The sequence below is a fragment of the Lissotriton vulgaris genome, chromosome 4_1, assembly GCF_964263255.1.
Source record: "Lissotriton vulgaris chromosome 4_1, aLisVul1.2, whole genome shotgun sequence".
Lineage (NCBI taxonomy): Eukaryota > Metazoa > Chordata > Amphibia > Caudata > Salamandridae > Lissotriton > Lissotriton vulgaris.
Genome location: NC_141691.1, coordinates 1,358,279,733 through 1,358,302,367, shown reverse-complemented (window position 1 = coordinate 1,358,302,367; position 22,635 = coordinate 1,358,279,733). Strand labels below are relative to the sequence as shown.

The following is a 22,635-nucleotide window of genomic DNA, read 5'->3' as shown; positions in this document are numbered from 1 at the left end:
ATCATTAGTACTAGTCACCTCCCTTACGTCTCGCAAGATCTCCACACTTCCCCATCTAGTAGTCCTATTTCAGTGATCTACTTCTTGCTGCGTGTGTATATTGGTGATCTGTGTAGTATTTGACATGGAGTAATGTGATTCTGGTGTCTCTCCCTTATGCCCAGTAAGGTTGGCAATATGTGTCACCCAGTCATCAGCTACAGATTTATGCCTTAGACCCCATTGCTCTTCCATTGTCAGGGCATACCCTTCAATTGCGGCCCACTTTATAAATTTCTCCTTCCTCTGCCAGTTCTAGTGTCACTTGACCCCAGTAGGTAGAGATAGTCGGGAAGTCCTAAACCATGTGCATGAATCCTGCATCAGTCATGGAGCATCAGGGGCATGCCTTGTCTGTAGTGCCTGTTATGACGTTCAGTCTGTTTTGCGTAAGTTATGTGGCGTGGAGGTAGTTTACTTGGGTATATTTGAACCTGGTATTTCTGGAAACATGGAGCGTGTGTTGTAGGGTCGATTTCCATTCCCTGGCCATCAGTTCTTGTCCCAATGTATCCTCCAAGTATATCTGGGCCCTATTCATAGGTGCCATTGACATTGAAATGATAGTCTTGTAAAATAAGAAGACCAGTTACCTCCCGCATCCAAACGTGAGCAAAAGCTGGCGGCTATCGTCTAATTGGGGCTCTGTCCGACCCTTGACCGAAATGGCCAGTACCATGCTCACAAGTGTCCCATATGGCAGGAAAGAGCCCTGTAGGACCTCCTCACTCATCAGGTCTGTGAAACTGTGCAGTGCACTGTTCATATAACAGTCCCCTATGGTGAGCATCCCAATCAATCAATCAATCAATGACATTTATAGAGCGCGCTACATACCCGTAGGGTCTCAAGGCGCTGGGGGGGGGGGGGGGGGGGGGGGGTGCCGCTACTGCTCGAACAGCCAGGTCTTCAGCTTCTTCCTGAAGGAGAGGTGGTCTTGGGTCCGGCGCAGGTCGGTCGGGAGGGAGTTCCAGGTCTTGGCGGCCAGGTAGGAGAAGGACCTTCATCCTGTAGTCGCTCTTCGGATGCGGGGGACGTCGGCGAGGGCGTGGTTGGCTGATCGGAGGTGGCGTTTGGGAGCGTAGAAGTTGACTCGGCTGTTGAGGTAGCTCGGGCCTTGGTCGTGTAGGGCTTTGTGTGCGTGGGTGAGGAGGCGGAAGGTGATTCTTTTGTTGACGGGGAGCCAGTGAAGGTCTCTCAGATGTCCGGAGATGTGGCTGGTTCGTGGGATGTCGAGGATGAGTCTGGCTGAGGCGTTCTGGATCCGCTGGAGTCTCTTCTGGAGCTTGGCGGTGGTACCGGCGTAGAGGGCGTTGCCGTAGTCCAGTCGGCTGGTGACGAGGGCCTGGGTGACGGTCTTCCTGGTCTCGGTGGGGATCCACCAGAAGATCTTCCGTAGCATGCGAAGGATGTTGAAGCACGCCGAGGAGACGTTGTTGACTTGCCTGGTCATGGAGAGGGAGGAGTCCAGGATGAAGCCCAGGTTGCGTGCATGGTCTGTCGGTTTGGGTGCGGTGCCCAGGGCGGGAGGCCACCAGGAGTCGTCCCAGGCGGAGGGTGAGCAGCCCAGGATGAGGACCTCCGTCTTGTCCGAGTTCAGTTTCAGGCGGCTGGTCGTCATCCACTCGGCTACCTCTTTCATCCCTTCGTGCAGGTTGGCTCTGGCGGTGGCGGGGTCGTTGGTCAGGGAGAGGATCAGCTGGGTGTCGTCGGAGATTATGTTGAGGTTGTGCTGGCGTGCGATGGCCGCGAGGGGGCTCATGTAGACGTTGAAGAGGGTGGGGCTCAGAGAGGATCCTTGAGGGACGCCGCAGATGACTTCGGTGGCCTCTGACTTGTACGGTGATAGACGGACTCTCTGTGTTCTTCCGTCGAGGAAGGAGATGATCCATTCCAGCGCCTTGTCCTGGATTCCGACGTTGCTGAGGCGCTGTACTAGGGTGCGTGGCAGACAGTGTCGAAAGCCGCGGAGAGGTCTAGGAGGATGAGGGCCGCTGTTTCTCCGTTGTCCATCAGGGCTCGGATGTCATCGGTGGCGGCGATGAGGGCGGTCTCGGTGCTGTGATTGGCTCGGAAGCCGGACTGTGAGGGGTCGAGGGATCCATTCGTCTCGAGGAAGGCGGCCATCTGCTTGTTGACGGTCTTCTCGATGACTTTGGCTGGAAACGGGAGGAGCGAGATGGGGCGGTAGTTCTTGAGTTCGGTGGGGTCCGCTGTGGGTTTCTTGAGAAGAGCGCTGAGTTCGGCGTGCTTCCAGCTCTCAGGGAAGGTGGCGGTGTCGAAGGATGTGTTGATGATGTCTCACAGGTGGGGTGCGATGACAGCGTCAGCCTTGTTGAAGACGTGGTGAGGGCAGGGGTCAGTCGGTGATCCGGAGTGGATGGAGTTCATCGTGCGGATGGTGTCTTCGGTGCTGATCGGGGTCCAGGCGTGGAGGGTGGTGGTGGGGGGTGGTTGTTCGGTCTTGGTGTGCGTTGGTTGGTTGTTGAAGCTGTTGTGTATGTCCGCGATCTTGTTGTGGAAGTATGAAGCGAGGGAGTTGCAGAGGTCTTGCGATGGGGTGATGTCGTTGTTTCCTGCGCTGGGGTTGGATAGCTCTTTCACGATGTTGAAGAGTTCCTTGCAGTTGTGTGCGTTGTTGTCCAGCCGGTCCTTGAAAGCAGTTTTCTTGGCGGCGCGGATCAGCTGGTGGTGCTTCCGGGTGGCCAGCTTGAGGGTGGTCCTGTTGTCTGGTGTAGGTTCCCTTCTCCAGACTTTCTTTAGGGCTCGGCAGTTCTTCTTGGAGCTCTTGAGTTCGTCGGTGAGCCACGGGGCTTTCTTGCTTCCAGATCTGCTGGGCGGGGTCCTCAGCGGGGCGAGTTCGTCCGCGCAGTTGCTGATCCACTTCGTGAGGTTGTCGGCGGCCTGGCTGGGGTTCGCTGAGCTGGCGGGAGGGTGCTGGCTCAGGGAAGTGGCGAGCTGGTCTGCTGTGATCTTGTTCCAGCTTCTGCGGGCGGCCTGATGCTGGTGGTGGTGGGTCGTCGTTCTCTTGAAGGTGAAGTGGACGCAGCTGTGGTCCGTCCATTGAAGCTCTGTGGCTTGGCTGAAGTCGATGTCTGTGCTGGAGGAGAAGACTGCGTCGAGTGTGTGTCCGGCGAGGTGGGTGGGGGTGGACACCAGCTGCTTGAGTCCAAGATTGGCGAGGTTGTCGAGCAGGGTGCTGGTGTTGCGGTCGTTGTTGTTCTCCAGGTGGAAGTTGAGGTCCCCCAGGAGGATGTAGTCAGCGGAGGGGAGGGCATGCGGGCTGACGAAGTCGGCGATGTCCTCGCTGAATTGGGTGCGTGGTCCCGGAGGTCGGTAGATCAGGGTGCCTCTGAGGGTGGTATTCGGGTCGGTGTGAATCTGGAAATGCAGATGTTCGGCGGTGGTCAGGGTGTTGTCGGTGCTGGTCGTGAGACGGATGGTGTTCCTGTGGATGATGGCGATGCCTCCTCCCATCTGGTTGGCGTTGCGGTCCCTCCGGACGATCTTGTAGCCCTCTGGGATAGCGATGGCGATGTCGGGAGCTGAAGAGGCGTTCATCCAGGTCTCTGTGAGGAAGGCAACGTCAGGGGCAGTGGTGTCTAGGAGGTTCCAGCGTTCGATGGCGTGTCTGTGGACGGAGCGGGTGTTGAGTAGGATGCACTTGAGGTGGGTGCTGCTGGTGTTTGACTCCTTCCACTCAACCAGCTACCGGGCAGTGATGCATTCCTCTGACCAGTGAAAGTGTCGGACATTTAGGGGTCTTTCCCAGTTTTCCGCACCGTAGTTTGTCAGCACCTCAGTGCAATTGCTAGCAATTTTGTGTGGACCGATGTGTTAGTGTTCCTACCAAACATTAGGACCGGAAGGGCCCCTCATTCTGGGGGGTCTCACAGAGAGCCCAGCTCCTCCCTCCCCTCGCCTCCATTGGTGATCGGCCACTGCCTACCTTGTGCTCTGTGCCCAAGCAAGCTCCCCCAGTGGGGTGGGGGGCCTTCGGCAGCTTCAGGAGTGGGGGGAGGTTCCCTTTAGGCGTGCTGAGACACACACATAGGCAGCAATTCTTGGTGGTATGTGGCTGTCATCTTTGGAGACGGATCAAGGCCCGCCTTGCGCCTCAGACTCAATCAGGGCAATTCCTCTGTTTCTCGAACGCCAGTGAATTAGAGGCTATGGCAGCAGCGGCATCCTCTTTTAAGCTATGGCGGGCGCAATTCATTCTCAGGGTTGCCTACTATGCGGGCAGACTCGGCTGGGAGCTCAGAGCCTAGCTGTCATATTCTTTCACAGTTGGCCAAGCCCTCATCTGGGTAAAATTAGTTTTTTAAGATTGTTTTTGTGATCATTTGAGTAAAAGCATTCACCTTTATGCCTATTTCCATTGTGTTTTTTTTACTAACTATTGGCATTTTTGAGTCTGGTGAAATGTATGACGACAACAAGGTGATGGACTGAATGCTTTAATTACTCTCAGCTACTGCTTGGGGCTGCATTCCATTCCATCGTTCTTCGCGCTCCATGACATTCCAGACAAAGTCCCCACCTTATGCAAATCAGTATTGACCCTGCTTCTAATGGGAATACTCTGTACCAAACTGCCAGGTGAGTAACCCTCCAGCTGGGACCACAAGCAACCCCAGACTGATTTTGGGGCTCGCCCATTGTGTGTAGTTTGAGTATTAAGCCACAGTGAGCATGGGACATCACCTGCAACAACAAGGTGATGGATGTCCATTTCAGTCAAGTGGGCAGATGAGCAGTTTTCCATCCATTGCACAATTAGTTATTTTTTTTAGATATGGGTCGCGTCAATAAAGACAGGGTTTCGCAGATGTAATGCGTTCTTTCTTTAGTCCCTTCAATTACCGAAGTGGGGTTAACAAATATTTGATTTCCTAACCTTCCACACTGTGTGGTGCTCTTGAAAATGACAGTGATCTGCAAGCACGAGGTCGAGGGTGAACGGACTCTTCTTGTGCCAGTAGCATCACTCACAGCAGCAAGCCTGACCTTTACCAGCTACAACATGTTCATACATTCAGTTGGCAGCGCTGCATTAATTCCAAACCCAGCGTGAAAGAACTCACTGCCTGCTTTGCTTGCCCACGTTTATCTGTTTCTGTTTATTTGTTTCTGAGTAACTAGTCACTCTTTCTACTCTGACAGCTAAGGACCCATGATGGATGCACAGGAATTTAAAAATAACTCAGAAATATATGAATACATTTGAAGGTATTGGATATAACAATATGACAAGATGCACAATACAACACGGTAATAAATCGAGTTTCATGGCAATGCACACCATATACTGTTCAGGATCAGAAACACTGGCACAAAAGCATAGTGCCCATCGACGCAGACAAGGAAAGTTCATGGGTATCGGCAGGGTGCATAAGCAATCATTTCAACCACCAGTCGAATGCCATCAATACACAGCAAAAAGGAGGCTTACAATTTGCCTGACAGGGTAACTTTGTTGCAAGTTGATAACTTGATCACACCGTGATAGGACCTCTGCAACAATCTCCCACAATTCTTCAGCAACAACATCTCAACCATTTACAGCAACTTCAACCCACAACCGGACCCGACAGACCTCGCCAAAGCCTCCCAATCTTATCCAAAGATGACCTATAATCACCCCAGAAGAAACCACCATGAAGCCCATCCACCCAAGGGCCCAATTGGCCCCAAGCCTCCACCACGCCTATTCCAGGACTGCAAACCATAAGCGCCATGTTCACATCCATTTTGAATGCCTCCACCTCTTCAGAGACATTCCCAGAGGTCCTCCCTTTGCTGAAAAACCCTCCACTGACCCTCCAAAGCTCATCAACTACAGACCAATCTCCCAATATCTTAAAGAAAATCATCAACAGGTGCCTCACCAAATACCTCAATGACCACCAACTCCTCGATACCACTTAGTCTGGTTGCAGACCCAACAGCATGGAAACTGCCCTTAACTCTGCCCTGGATGACATCTGCATGACTCTGGACAGAGCATCAGGAAGAGCAGTTCATCATCATCAATAGCAGACTTGACATGAGAGTGCAAGTCAACAGAATCACAGCCTCATGCTTCCATAACCTGAAGAGGCTGAGGAAGATTTTCAAGTGGCTCCCAATCAGCACCCATAAAACTGTCATGCACACCCTTGTCACAAGCGAACTGGACTAAGGAAACATCCTCTATGCCAGGTTGTGGAGATCAACAAAAAATACATGAGAAGGGTGCAGACCATTCTGAACTTAGAGACCAGAATCACTCTCAACCTCTCACACTGCTCTCACATCACATCACATCTCTATGAGCTCCACTGGCTCCCAATACATACACAAGCACAATTTAAACTCCTCACCCACACTTTCAAGGCACTACATAACAGTGCCCAGCACATCTCAACAATCTGCTTTCACAAACCTTCCAGACACCTCCGCTTGGCCAGACTCCTATTTGCACACATCCCGCACATACAGCACACAAAATCTGGTGGTCAAGCCTTCTACATGAATCTTAAAGCACAGAACGGCATGCTGCTACACAGAACAGGCCTCTCCTCACTTCTTGAATTCCACAAGAACCTGAAGACCTGGCTTTTTGAGTAGTCCCATTAAGCCCTAGTTTTGCCTACACTAACACCTGCTCAGCGCTTGGATACCCTCCTGGGTGATAGTGCATTCTCCAAATCTACAACCCAGGTATTCAATAGAAAAACAAAGCAATGGCAAAGGATACTCAGGGTTCCTGGTAACCTGAAAAAGAAGCGGACAGTGTCTCTGAGTTAAGAAAGTGTGCTTTCTATCTCCAGGAAGGTAAGCTTGTCTCCTGGGTTTAGAACTGGAACTGTTGGTCAACTTACTTGGGGACATCTCACTTACTGGGGGCCTCAGACTAAGGTTCTGTCCCATCATGACTGGAACCTGTGATCTTCAGAGTACATGCAAATCACTGCACCATGTCTTCAACTAACCGCTTAGCAATCTTGGAACAAGACAGCCCCTAAGGGTGCATGGCTGGTATAGGGGAGGCTAAGAAGCAGGTCATATAAGGTGAGTGTCTGGTGCGTTGACCACCATGAAGCCCATCCACTCAAGGGCCCAATTGGCCCCAAGCCTCCACCACACCTATTCCAGGACTGCAAACCATAAGCGCCATGTTCACATCCATTTTGAATGCCTCCACCTCTTCAGAGACATTCCCAGAGGTCCTCCCTTTGCTGAAAAACCCTCCACTGACCCTCCAAAGCTCATCAACTACAGACCAATCTCCCAAGATCTTAAAGAAAATCATCAACAGATGCCTCACCAAATACCTCAATGACCACCAACTCCTCGACACCACTTAGTCTGGTTGCAGACCCAACAGCATGGAAACTGCCCTTAACTCGGCCCTGGATGACATCTGCATGACTCTGGACAGAGCATCAGGAAGAGCACTTCATCATCATCAATAGCAGTCTTGACATGAGAGTGCAATCACCATATTGTGTTGAATGGTATCGTTTTTGTGGGGCAGATTCTCTTCAGACTCAGTTGATCCAGACCTATGAATCCAAGCACCGCCAAACTGTTCTGCTCAGTTTCACACACCCCACCAATAGACCTATTCAAGCAGAGGTACTGGGAAATGCTGAATATCCAGATGCAGGCTTTTCTGGTGCAACACAATACACTGGAAGGCTACTAGTCCAGTTCTTTTCTGAGTGACAGCTGAGCGCCACTGCCATCGATGATGGATAGTAGAAATGTGGCCTCCCAAAACCTGCCTGCAGCCAATGATACTGTGGACCAGTTGTCTTATTGGACATGAGGGCCATAGTCAGCAGTGGTGAAGACAGGACTCTGATGATTCATTAACTTCTTTACAGTAAGCAAGGGTGGATCAAATTCAGATGGCACAGATTATACTTTCCTTTAGGATCCCCTAAGTGTGGCCTCTATCACTGTTAATGTTCATTGCGGCCTTCCTCTTGTATGCTTCCAATCAAAATACAGTCAAATGCTTAGGACACTCAGCTGAAAGTCAAACTCGACCCTTTAATCGTTTATGGGTTGTAGGCCTTTTTCAGATCTAACCTTGACATGGATGGCATAAACATGGGTATTTCTTGAGACTAACATGTCTTCATCCCAAATAAAAGCAGCCTAGAACGCCAGCATATTCCAGTATGCCTTGTAATAATGGGTATATTATCGCAATATTAATTCAAGGATAGATCCTTATGATGCGCTCTATTGTTGCTTTTCAAAGATTCTCATTGTCATTCTTCAGACTGCAGACAGCACCAAAGAGTGGTTAGATTTGGAGCTGGCGCAGCACAATGTCTCAAAGGCTAGCAAGTTATTTTATTTCCCATGAAACCAGTCCAACTATCACCCCATCAGTGGATGCACAACTCTTGAAAGTTCTAAGGTTTAAACGATCTTCTAAAAGGAGATATTTCTCTATGATCTTTAGAGGCCCAAGTACCCAACATCTAAAATGAGATACCACTGAACCTTTGAAAAATAAGCCCACCTTTATGAAACATTTGAAATCACTGGCATCTGAAGACTGGATATCATGTTGTGGGTGTAGAGAATTATTTTAGAGTGTACAGTTAGCCAGTGGATAAATCTGGTCCTGGTAACAAGAATTTCAGAATGCTGTCTTCTGTCTGGTTATTGTGGCTGTAAAATAAACCAGGGTGGCCCCAACCTTCAGCATATCCTCGCCTGCTCTGGCACAACACTTACATGAAATAATAACTTGATACACGCCTGACAAGAACATGTAGGCAACAGCCAAAGAACTGTGGATGGATTCTGCAAACGTATTAATCAGAAAGAAGGTGGTCACTTCTTCTTTTTAGACTCCTACACTTAGCTTCCTCATGTGTATGGTTAATAAACAACTATCATTGTTTAAAGGAATTAAGTACCGCCTCAACAACACTAGCTGCTTCCAGCACATTAAACAGATATATCTGAGCTACAAACAATCTTAACTGTGTTGGTATCTGGTGAGCAAGAGACCTTAGAAAGGCAGACAACGTATCTACACAACTCATAGAGAAAAACGTGAACTATTTCCTACCCGTGAGTGCTTTGAGCTGAAGAACTGCGTTTCTCTTCTTTTTGGTAGTGGCTCATAGTAGACTTCAGCTCCGCAGCACGATAAGCGCGGTCATAGTGCTCAAGTTTCTTCTGGTAGAAGGGTAAGGACATTCTGGGTACCTCGCACCACTACGTGCACTGAATAAGAAAAGGAAAAAAAAGGATACACATTTATAAAATGATATAGTCATCAGCAATCCAAAGAACAAAGTAAGAATCACCTCAAAATGTTTGACATCTCACAATTTATTTGGATGACTAATATGACAGCAAAATGGAAGCGGATGAAGGGATTTGTGATCTATCAAGCACCAATACATTAGGCAAATCAACAACTTCTTATATATAACACAGACTGAGGGGTACTCGGCTGAACTAGTGCTCAACAGACCCTGTTATCATACTTTAATACCTATTTATTCCATAATGTTTAACTAAGAAGCCTGGTCTAAATGAGGACTTCTTCAGAGAGCGCCTAAAGGTTAACAAGACTTTAATTTAAAAAAAAGCACAATGCATTTTTAAACACAGCTATTATCAGAACTCTGTATGCTGTATTAACACGACACTTCATTGTTGCAAATGGGTATGATCAGGATTTTAAGGCAAGACAGGAGGCTAGCATTATGAATAATACTTTTATTCATCACTTCTGAGCAGCACTTTAAAGACCTTTAGAATAGACCCTTAACACCAAACAATTAAAAAGAACACTAATGTCCCATAAGGTACTGACACCAGCCATCTTCTACCTCTTTTTTTTGCTGCTTCTTGGGCAGATAAGTACTCTTTGATTATTTAATTAATAGTTAATTTTAAGGTATGTGTGTATGAAGTTTGATTTGTGGAAAGGAGTCCAATTTATGGGCTAAATCTTTGTTGATTTGTTGTGATTTTTTAATTAAATTATGATTTTTTATATAACGTTTTTTGTTTCATCAAAAATAAAAATAGCAAAGTAAATGTGAGAGTATTTTTTTAGTATCAGAAAATGAAGAAAGGGTTCAAGGAGGTAAATGTAAGAGCAAAAGAAAGCATTTGGAATACAGTGCTGAAGGAAATGGAGTCCCAAGTGGCTCACAGATATTGGGTGTTCATGGCAACAGCAAGGACGGGCAGGATTACCCTGCAGATTAAATTGATTTGGATGAATATATTTTAGATTTAGATTATAAAGACGATTTGGAGGATGATATTGGAAGTGAGAATAGCAAGTTGAGGGGAAAGAAAATGGTAGTTGACCTTTTGGTTAAAATGTATTTGACCCTAAAGATGTACGTCACCCATGGCTATCTGATTGGTGGCCTATGAATCATGTGTGAGATTATATTAGGCATTGGTTAAGGAGACCACTGGAGAAGGGTGAGCTTAATCTTATGAGAGCAGAATGTTTGCATCCAATGATTGGAGAAAAGGATTCATTGACTTTGAATCTGGAACCAGATTTAATTACTTACATGTTCAAGTTAGGAAGGGGCCCTAGAAAGGGTCTAGAGGAGTCATTAAAGCAATTTGAGGGCAAGCTGTTGGATGCCTTCGGTCCTCTTGCAAGAATGTTCAACATGGTTGAAGAAGTGTACCTTAAGGGTACAGATTTGGATATTAATTTGTTGAGAGGCTGGAGCCATTTGCTTCTTAGGGAATGCAAATGTCAGGCTGATTGCCGAAAAGCGAAAGGCAATAGTGTTTAGAATAAATCCTAAACATGGAAACTTTGCACGAAAGGAAGCAACTGAAGATCCTAAAGGGTTGCTCATTGGTGAGTTCTTAATCAAGCCCTTGGGGAACGTACGTACATACTTTTACTCCTTTAGATGAAGCACAGCTCAATACAAGGAAAGTTTTTAGTGAAGTAAATATTTTTTTTTTTTGGTAGGGCTGGGAGGAGAGGGGAATCTCCCGGATTGTTCCCTCAAAGAGGAAGGGGAGGCAGAGCTAGAGGTGCAAGAGGACAAGGACACACATCAGGTAGGTACGAATATGAGGATTTGTACTGGTTTTATCCAAGGAAAGGTGGGAGGGAAGGCACATTAAAAATATTTGTGAAAGAATGAAAGGTGATGACAAACGACCCTTGGGTGTTGGAGGCTGTAGCAGTTTACGAAATAGAGTTCAATTCAGAGCCAGTGCAAATACAGGAACCAAGAGAGTTGAGGTTTAACAAACAACAAAAAAACATACTGAAGGAAGAAATAGAGAGTATGCTTCGCAAGGGGCAACTGTGGAAGTAAGAGAAGACCAAGTAGGTTTCATGAGTATCTTATTTCTTGAAGAAAAGAAAGACAAGGGATGGAGACCAGTGATCCATTTAAGGGACCTAAACTATTATGTGATTTACAGGCATTTCAAGATGGAGGGCATTCATCTATTGAGAAATGTTTTAAAGGATTTAGATTGGTTAGTGAAGTTGGATCTGAAAGATGCATATTTTACAATACCAATGTCCGAAAACAGTCAGAGATATCTCCAATTCATGTGGGAATGACATGTCTATTAGTTTGTTTGCCTTCCATTCGGGTAGTCTTCAGCCCCATGGTGTTTTTACAAAAGTAATGAGATCAGTTGTTGGTTTTTTGAGAGAAAGAGGAATTTGGATGATTGTTTATTCATACTATCTACTAATTATGAATCGGGATGTGACAGTGTTGAGGTCACAATTAGAGACTATCAAAGAGCTGTTGCAATCTTTGGGGTTTCTGATAAATGTAGATAAATCTATTTTAGGATTTGTAGTGGATACAGTCAAAGGGTATTTGTTGTTACCAGAAATTTGAGGAAACAGATGGCGCGTTTGAGCGAGTTAGCAAGGGTTATAGGTCTTTTATCTTCCTCGATACAAGCTGTGTTTCCTGGGCCTTTGCATTACAGAGCTTTGCAACAATTTAAGACTTCGGGTCTGGCAGTTGGTTTATTTTATGGAGATTGTTGTTATCTTATGTTATTTTATTTTTTATGTAGCGCAAATTACCACTGGTCTCTAAGCGCTTAAGAGAAGAAGCAGGGCACTGCAAGACTGCAGGGCGACGGGCTAAACAGATGTCAGTGTTGCTCTGAACAGATGTGTTTTTAGCAGCTTTCTAAAGGGGAGCAAGGCTGGTTCCCTACGTAAGGACTCTGGTAAGTCATTCCAGATCCGTGTCAGGAGAATCGAAAACGCTCTGCCCCCTTTGGTCTTAAGGTTGTATCTAGAAGAGGCTAATCTGCAGGTCTCTGAAGAACGCAGAGCCCCTCCCGGCACGTACTTTTGTACTCTGTCTTTTATATATTTTGGCGCATCTCCGTGCATGGCCTTGTGGGCTATGCACAGGCTCTTAAAGTGGACCCGCTGTTCTATAGGCAGCCAGTGCAATTTATGCCGCCCTCCCACAGACTACTTCCAGCGCTCCATTACCTCTAAGCGCTGTGACTCGCTCTTAGCTCTCGAGCCGAGTGGTCGCTCCCCAGTGTCTGGTATCGTTGTGCAGCGCTTCCTCGTTATTATTGCCTGCAATCTGCCTCGCTTGCCGCTTTTTGCTCTGCTTCATTTAAAATCGCCGCTTTAGCTCTGTTTTCATTTTCATTATTATCTGCCAGTGTAACTTTGTCTGTGCTTGCGCGTTATCCCCCAGCGCTTTGCTGCCATTTTGTTTGTTGTTGTGCTCATAGTGAACCCGCCCCGCCTCCCCGCTGAGCCGCCTTCGCCCTCCCCCTCCACTATCCATATATGACAGCTGTTTCCGCGTGCAGCGTTTACGCGCAGCGTTCGCGCCCAATTCGCGCCGAAGGTGCGCCAAAGGTAAGCCCGTCTACGCCCGTCCGCGCCTGGACCGCGCCCAGCGCCAGAGCCCCTGGTCCTCGTAAAGTCCATCCCTCCCGCATTACTTACGATGCCACCACCCTCCTAGCCCTCAACCCCGGCCGCTCCCTCAACTGCGTCCAAGCCGCTCCTGGACACACTCATGGACCCTTTTCCTGCTACTCCTGCAAGTTCGACGGCACCAAGAACAACTCCTCATCTACGAACTCCCAACAGATATCCGATCCCAACCACCTACAATGCATCCTGCTCAACACCCGCTCGGTCCACAGACACGCCATTGACCTCTGGAATCTACTCGACACCATCTCTCCGGACGTCGCCTTCCTAACAGAAACATGGATGAATGCCTCTTCAGCCCCAGACATCACCATTGCCATCCCGGAAGGCTATAAGATCATTCGCAAGGACCGTACCGGCCACACAGGAGGAGGCATCGCTATCGTCCATAAGAAATCCATCCGCATCTCAACCAGCTCAGACGTCAATCTTGCCAACTCTGAACACCTTCACTTCCAGATCCACATCTACCCCAAGACCACACTCAGAGGCACCCTCCTTTACAGGCCACCAGGACCCCGCGCACAATTTAGTGAAGACATCACCGACTTTATCACTCCACACGCGCTCCCCTCCGAGGACTACATCCTTCTGGGAGACCTCAACTTTCACCTTGAAAAGAACAACGACCGCAACACCACCACCCTTTTGGACAACCTCGCAAACCTCGGACTTAAACAACTTGTCACTACCCCCACCCACATCGCAGGTCACACACTCGACCCTATCTTCACCTCCAGCAAGCATGTTTCCTTCAGCCACACCACAGCTCTCCTTTGGACTGACCACAGCTGCGTTCACTTCACCTACAACAAGCCCACATCCAACAACCACCCCCAACCCACTCTGCAAAGAAACTGGAACAAAATCACCATCGACCAGATCTCCTCATCGCTTCCTCAAAAGCCCCCCGCCCACTCCTCAAACTAAGCAGCCACCAACCTCACCCAATGGTTATCCAACAGCGCCGACATCCTAGCACCACTAAAAAAACGACAAATCAAACTAGGCAGCAAGAAGGCCTCCTGGTTCAACGATGACCTTAAGAAATCCAAGAAACTCTGTCGCTCCCTCGAGAAGGCCTGGAAAAAAGACCCAACCACCAGCACCAAGGGCGCCTTCAAAAACGCCACCCGCATACACCACCAACTAATCCGAAATGCCAAGAAAACAGCCTTCAAGGACCGTCTAGATAACAACGCCCACAACAGCAAGGAATTATTCAACATCGTCAAGGAATTTACCAACCCCTCAGCCAACTCCAACAACATCACCCCCTCTCAAGCCCTCTGCGACTCCCTAGCCTCATTCTTCCACAACAAAATTGCAGACATCCACAACAGCTTCGACAACCAACCCGGAGACCAACCCACCCAATCCCCTGCAGGACCCCCACACCTCCTGAACATCCTCAATGACTGGAAGCCAATCTCCACTGAGGACACCATCCGTCTGATGAACTCTATCCACTCAGGATCCCCCACTGACCCTTGCCCTCACCACATCTTTAACAAAGCAGACTCCATTATTGCACCGCACCTCCGGGACGTCATCAACTGCTCCCTCAACTCCGCAACCTTCCCGGAAAGCTGGAAACATGCCGAACTCAGCGCCCTCCTGAAGAAACCCACAGCTGACCCCACCGAACTCAAAAACTATCGCCCTATCTCACTCCTTCCTTTCCCGGCCAAAGTCATCGAGAAAGCTGTCAACAACCAGCTCGCCGCATTCCTCAAAACCAACAAATCCCTCGACTCCTCACAGTCTGGCTTCCGAGCCAAGCACAGCACCGAAACCGCCCTCATCGCAGCAACAGACGACATTCGAACTCTACTGGACAATGGAGACACAGTCGCCCTCATCCTCCTCGACCTCTCCGCAGCCTTCGACACAGTCTGCCATAGCACCCTTCTACAGCGCCTCAAAAACATCGGAATCCAAGGAAAAGCACTGGAATGGATCACCTCGTTCCTCTCCGGAAGAACCCAGAGAGTCCGCCTTCCACCATTCAAGTCAGAGGCTACTGAAGTCATCTGTGGCGTACCTCAAGGGTCCTCACTCAGTCCCACCCTCTTCAACGTGTACATGAGCCCCCTCGCGGCCATCACACGCCAACATAACCTCAACATCATCTCCTACGCCGACGACACTCAACTGATCCTATCACTCACCAGAGACCCTAACACGGCCAAAACCAACCTACACGAAGGAATGAAAGAAGTAGCCGAATGGATGAAGCACAGCCGTCTGAAACTGAACTCAGACAAAACAGAAGTCCTCGTCTTAGGTACCTCCCCCTCCGCCTGGGACGACTCTTGGTGGCCAGAGGCCCTTGGAAAAGCACCCATCCCGACGGACCACGCACGGAACCTGGGCGTCATCCTGGATTCCTCACTCTCGATGAACAGACAAGTCAACGCCGTTTCTTCATCTTGCTTCAACATTCTTCGCATGCTCAAAAAAACATTTCGCTGGATCCCTACCGAAACTAGAAAAACAGTCACCCACGCTCTGGTCACGAGCCGACTGGACTACGGAAACACCCTCTACGCCGGCACCACCGCAAAACTCCAGAAAAAACTACAACGCATCCAGAACGCCTCAGCCAGGCTCATATTAGACATCCCGCGTAAAGAACACATCTCTGATCACCTGAAAAACCTCCACTGGCTCCCCGTCAACAAGAGGATCACTTTCCGGCTCCTAACCCACGCACACAAAGCACTCTACGAAATCGGACCCGAATGCCTCAACACACGACTATCCTTCTACACCCCCTCCCGCCAGCTACGATCCTCCAACCAAGCCCTTGCCACTGTACCTCGCATCAACAAAACCACCATGGGAGGTAGATCCTTCTCCTACCTAGCAGCTAAAACTTGGAACTCACTTCCCACTCACCTCCGCCTTACTCAGAACCACCTAGCATTCAGAAAGCAACTCAAAACATGGATATTCGACAAGTAACTCCCCACCCTTCTTCAAGCGCCTTGAGACCCTCGGGGTATGTAGCGCGCTATACAAATCTTTTGACTTGACTTGACTTGACTAGGGTGGCTAAAATTTGCCTAGCTGCGTCTTTTTGAACAACCTGCAGCCTCCGTAGTAACTTCTGTGGGATGCCTAAATAAAGAGCATTCCCATAGTCACGCCGAGAGATGACCGTAGCTGACAATTGATTGTAGGACAGAGGTGGAGAGGAGAGGGACAAGTTTCCGTAGTTGCCTGAGTAGGCCCATGCATATACCCACCACTGTCGATACCTGGCTAGACATCAACAGCTCAGAGTCGATCTTCAGACCCAGGCTCTTTACTACTAGTACTGGGGTTGGTGCCCCAACTAACTTCGAGGGCCAGAACAGTTCGCACCAAGGGCTATTTTGAACTGGGACAATAAGCACCTCAGTTTTATCCGGGTTAATTTTTAGCGAGTTAGCTGCCATCCAGTTTACAGTGTAACTGAGAAGATTTCTCATGGATTCTTGAGCCTGGCTGGTATGGTCAAGGTGGACCAGGAGTTGGGTGTCATCCGCGTAGGTAAAGACCTGGCAATCCCTGCCTGTGAGCGCCTCCACCAAGGGCTGCAGATAGACGTTAAAGAGGAGTGGAGACAACGCAGAACCCTGGGGGACTCCACAGGTCAGGGAGCCCAAACTAGACACCTGGTCCCCATTTGGACTCTCTGGGTACGGTTGGTCAGGAAGGATCTTAGCCACTGGAGTGCTTGTCCTTTTATGCCCAGATTCGACAACCGGCACAGTAAGATGTCATAGCTGACCGTGTCGAATGCCGCTGACAGATCTAATAAAATCAGGGCACTCGGATGTTTGTTATCGGCCCTACATCTAAGCTCATCCAAAACCGACACCATCACCAGCTCAGTGCTATGATGTGTCCTGAAACCCGCTTGTCTAGAATGTAGGAGATGGTTATCATCTAGATATTTTGAAAGGGATTTCAGGACATGTTGTTCCAATATTTTAGCAAGGAAAGGAAGCTGTGAGATGGGTCTGTAGTCTTTTACGGCTGACGCATCCGCCCCTGTTTTTTTCAACAGGGGAGTGACCCTTGCTTCTTTCAGCATTTCTGGTAAATAGCCCAGATCTAAGGACTCATTGAGTAGTTCCAGGGCCTGCTTTTCCACTCCCAGCAGGGCCATTCGAAAAAGTGTACCAATGACAGAAGAAACGAGGAGAGAGCTTGTTTGGTGGTTGGAAATTCTGGAAGCCTGGAATGGGCGAGTATTTTTTGGTACAAAACCGGATTTTGTGCTGGAAACAGATGAGGTCAAGTTTGGTTGGGGAGCAACATGTTTGAATCAAGAAAAAGGTAGAGTTTGGAACAGGATGGAACATATATATGATTTGGAAATGAAGGCTTGGAGTTTTGCAAAGTTTCAGGTCTCAGCTCCAAGGGAATTCTGCCCCTATGAAAATGGACAATATTACAGCAGTCACATATATTAAAAAGTTAGGCGTAAGCAGATCAAGAAGATTGACAGAAATTGCACAGGATATTTGGGAATTTTGCATGGAACAGAGAATTGTCCTTCAGGTTCAATATCTTCAAGGGCAACAGAACACGGTAGCTGATTGATATTCAAGAAATTTGATAGATTACAGCGACTGGATGCTAGACAGGGAGATTTTTCAGGATATTCATAGGGGCAGATTTACAAGCCCCTTGAGTCATTTTTGCGCCACAGTTGCCTCACTTTTGTGACGCAGCAGCGTAAAAATGCGGCCCATTTACAACGTGACGCATCTAGGGAGATGCGTCACGTTGTAAAGCCCTGCGTCACATTATACCTGCGTCAGGTATAATGTATGCAGGGCGGGTGTTCCAACGCAAAAAAGCCTTGTAGAAGTGATGCAGTGAAATCTACAAGATTTCACTGCGACACGTCTAGGACGCCACTGCGTCAAATTCTTACGCCTGCTTGAAGCAAGCTAATGGAGTGCGGATAGGCCTCCCCCTGCATTGCTGGAGTTGCGTCCTGCTTGCGACACGACTCCAGGAATGCGTGACATATGCGTCAGAATTTCTGATGCATCTGTCAATCCTTGCCCCATGGTGTAATACGGTAGATCCATAGTGGCGAAGGGTTTCTCAAAGTGGCGCAGGCAAAGTGACACATCTTCACAGATGCGTCACTTTCTTGTAAATCTGCCCCATAATCTTTTGAGTCCCCTGGACATAGATCTGTTTGCTTCCAGACTGGCATTTCAGTTGGAGGATTACTTCAGTTGAAGACCGGATCCAGGGGCCTAAGCAGTAGATGCTTTCACTCAGAGTTGGATGGAGAGGAGGGGGTATGCTTTCCCCCGTTTGAAATGATTCGGAGGGTGTTGATACAAGTACGGAGACAGGTCACATGGATAGTGTTGGTGACTTCATTTTGGATTTCGCAGACATGGTTCCCTTCAATATTGGAGATGGTGATGGAGAAGCCATTTTTGATAAGGGCTTACAGTGGAATGTTGATTGGACAGGAAGGGATAGATCATCCTTTGGTGGGGGAAGGTTCGCTCAACCAACTAGTTTGGAAGATATCAGGGGTTCTGAAAGATTCTCAAGCCTTTCGGGAACAGCTTCAGCTTTACTCAAGGAGTCGTCGGGACCTGGGACTCGAAAGAGATATAGGGGTGCATGGTCAGTATGGTTATATGGTGCCTGGAATGGGATTTGTATCCCGTGGAGGCTGATGTGATGATGGTATCAAATTGTTTAGCAGAACTGTTTGAGAAAGGACAGTCATACAAGACTATTAATTGTTATAGGTGAGCAATTTCAGCTGGGCATGCCTTAATCTAGGGTGTATCGTTAGGAAAGAGCCCAGTGGTGTCAGATGAAGAGTATTTGGTTAAAGAGACCTCCTAAAGCTAAGTATTGTTTGGTTTGGGATGTAAAGTTGATATTTAGGTTGTTTGAAGGATAGCCTGCAAATAGGTGTCTGAGAGAATTAACATGGAAGTTGGCACGTTTGCTATGTTCGGTTTCAATCAAGAGAGTGTCAGATGTAAAGACAGTGGATGTTAGTTCTAGGTTTTATCAATGTCAAGGAGTGATGTTTAAGATTTGGAGAAGAACTAAGACAATGTCAAGGTCAGTCTTTGATCCTTTGTTGGATGTGCACCTGAAGCTTTGTACAGTCAAGTGTTTGAAGGAATACGAGAGCAGGGTTTGCAGTATAGAGCCGATGGTGTACATCAGTTGCTGGTTTTCTATGTTAAGCCTTAGAAGGTGATTTCAGCAGCAACTATTGCTAAATGGGTACGGTCAGTTATGAAGGAGGCAGGTGTGAACTTGACTGCTTTTACAGCATATTCTGTAAGAGTTGTGATGGCTATTAAGGCATATTTGAATGGAGGAAGTTTATATGACATCTTTAAAGCTGCTGATTGTTCAAATGCTGAGGGTTTCAGGACGTTTTATTTCAAACCTGTTGAGCATGTTGCAACAAAAGTTTCAGTTGGTTTTAAACATGCATAATGCTAGCCTCCAGTCTTGCCATAAAACGTTGATTATCACAGATGTATTACATAGAGAATCATGATTTTTTTTAAAGACAATAAGGCTAGCATTATCCCTCCCTTCCACCCTGATTCTGGGTTTGGATGAGGGGTAGATGTGTTTTATGATGAGAATTCTTAAGTGGTATATTTATTTAAGAATATGTTTTAAGTAGGGTACAGAATGGTGAAGGAGGACGTTATGCAATTGAATAGAGTTTTGGTAAAATAAGGTTTTGTTTTATTATTTTCAAAAAAATGGGATTCATCTATGGATCTGTGTGGTTACAAGAGGTAGTTTACAGAAGTTACGTTTTGTTCAAGAGGAAGTTTGGAGAAGAAGAAACAAAAGAGGAAGCAGATGGCGGGCATCCGGATCTTATGGGACATTAGTGTTCTTTTCAATTGTTTGGTGTTAAGGTTCTATTCTAATGTTCTTTAAAGTGCTGCTCAGAAGTGGTGAATAAAAGTATTATGCATAATACTAGCCGCCTTGTCTTTAATACAATCAAAATTTTCAATGCAATACATCTGTGAGAATCGATATTCCATGTACTGTTTTATCAACACGCTTCATTGTTGCAAAATGGTACTACTGTGGTTTCTTTATACCTTCTTATCCACATCCTCAGTACAGGACTTGGGTATGATTGGGATTTTATGTACAGCTTATCATTTGGTATATCAAAGAGCACTATGAAAATAAATCCAGTATTTGTAAAGCGCACAGCTACCCGTAGGCATCCCAGCGCTGGGACAATCAGACAGTGGAAAAGTGATACATTATGTCGTCCACAGCAAAAAATTAACATCTTGGGAGGGCAAGATGGTAAAACAGCATTGCCACCAGGAGGGCTTTTTGCGCAGAGCATAGCCTTTTTTTTTTTTTAAACACTGAATTGTTAAATTGAATTGAAGTGGCTTAACACCAGCTTGTAAATATGGGGTTGAGAGCAACACCACCAGAGCGTCAGAAAAAGTGACGCTCCGATGGTGTTAAGGGCTTGTAAATGTGTATCTTTGTTTTTAAATGTGTGCTTTCCTGCAAAGACCTCACCTCCACCAGATTTCATTGTCTGCTGGGTCCTGGGCTAAGTATTACTGCTAAATGTGAGGTAGAAGTAGCAACCCTAACATCCCCATGAATATTTGGAAGGCACTCACATTTTTAAGTGTAATCCCACAAATTGTTTTGGGTCAATTCTGTGCGAATTCACCCTTGCCTAAAACTCAGTGAGTAGGGCTGAAGGCTGCAAGAAAAGTGAGCTGCAGACAAAACAATATGCAGTCTCTAACTGAGCCCCAGAGGATAAAAACAGACAGATTACCAAAAGTGCTTTACACAATGAAAATACCGAGGACCTGAATGAAATCTCCGCAATCACATTCTCTCATAAGCTATTGCCTCAGAGATAACCTTCTCTGCATTAAGTAGCAATTTACGTAATCTCTCTATGTGCCAAAAGTAGTGCCTGTAAAGCAAAAGAAAATGCTCCAGTCAAGTAGAGAGCACCTCTCCTTTGGGACCCGCCCCTTTGTCACACGCTTGTTTAGCAAAAGCAACTGGAGTGGGCCCAAAAAACCCAGGATATAAAACTCTAATTCATGTAGTAAGATCAAAGGAACAGTTTCCTGCAAGTCAAATATTCGGGAATTAAATATAAAACAGAGAAATTCAATCACTGTAGAAGTGCGTAGAACAGAGAATCAGAGAAGCAAATGCTTGATCTGGTGAAATGGTAATGTCTGCGCTATGCCGGTGTCGGGAACAGGCATTAGAACTATCAATTCTGAGTGCATATTCAATTAAAAATCACCTACAACCTCCAAACGTCAAAATCATAATTAATGCGAGTTAATTCAAAGCAGTGAACAAAGAAGACTTCTGTGTTTCGCCCCCCCTCCTCCCCCCACCCTTTTACTACTCCTTCTCACCTTAATCCTGCTGCGCGTGGTCTACTTTCCTCGGAAGGAAATCCTAAAATAATATACATTTCCAACCCTTTGCAAACAAAGGGCATACACCGACTCTGCGCGTGGACGAGAACAGACTGCCTCTATCAGGCGCTTTCTGGTAACAGCGAATGTATACAGATTATGACGTCCTATCTCCTAACTATGACGAGTGACAGATTCTAGAATCTCCATAGCTGGCTGAAACCAAGTGACACATGTTGAAGTGAGTCTGTACACACCACACGCACTGCGCTCCTTTCCGCGTACCCACCTCTAAGATTAAAAAAACCTTCTTCCTAGCAGGGTACTTCTGAGTTATGTTTTATTACTTTTGTTATGACATTGTCATAAGTATTTGTATTCACAACAAAACGAACAAAATATGAGCACAATGAGTTTATATCATATTTCTTGAGAAGGCAAAAATAGCCTGTCTGTATACAACTTGCTCACAGCAATTGCTTCTAGTGCTGTTTTCTAAGGATTTACTATTCAATATGGAGCAGGAATACTCATCTATTCTGTTTCACTTATTTTCTTGTCCTCTGAAAACTTGATTACAACCATTCCTTTCTGCTCAGTGAAGGAATATCAACCACCAAAATATGGTGATACAAAAATATTACAAAAAAATGTCAAGATTCAAAATATGGACTTTACGCTTATTTTCGGGGATACCCAAAACACGTGAAGTCTAAGCCTAGGTGGAATTTTTAATTCCGAACGTGGAATTGGAGGAATTTAGTGCGTTCCCATTACTCTTTTAACTCAAAGTTCCGGCCAAATCCCGACAATCGCTGCATGGCAAAAAGAAATCCGTTCGAGCAACATGATTGCACCTCAGTCTTTTGTCGACTACCTCACAAAGGGCACAAATCGCGTCTATAATAGACTTGGGCCTTTCCTCTGTCGAGTTCAATATAGAGAAAAAAATCAGATTTCCCTTGACGAAATTTGTCACAAAGGACCTCTTATTTAATGTCTCCCATTTATTTCTTAAGCTTTTGTTGCATCAGTTAGATAGCGGTAAGGACTCTCGAGTCCTTACATTACTCCCCAGATGCAAATCAAGGACCTATACCAAAGGGTTATTATCACTGATGGAGGAGGTATCGACCTCACAGCCCACTATAATTTCCACCAAATCTAAGGGTAAAATAAAGAAGTCAA

At 46.9% G+C, this 22,635-nt stretch overlaps 1 protein-coding gene across 5 annotated transcripts in view; it reads right to left on the bottom strand.

The window, feature by feature from the left end:
* Window positions 1–22,635, bottom strand: part of MYOM1 (myomesin 1) — a 736,755-nt gene that overhangs the window by 649,014 nt on the left and 65,106 nt on the right. For all 5 annotated transcript variants that reach the window (XM_086965593.1, XM_086965594.1, XM_086965595.1 and 2 more), the window contains exon 2: window positions 9,122–9,279. In XM_086965593.1, coding sequence (XP_086821719.1) covers window positions 9,122–9,252 — 131 coding nt within the window. In that variant the 5' untranslated portion in view covers window positions 9,253–9,279. The remainder of the gene's footprint in view (window positions 1–9,121; window positions 9,280–22,635) is intronic.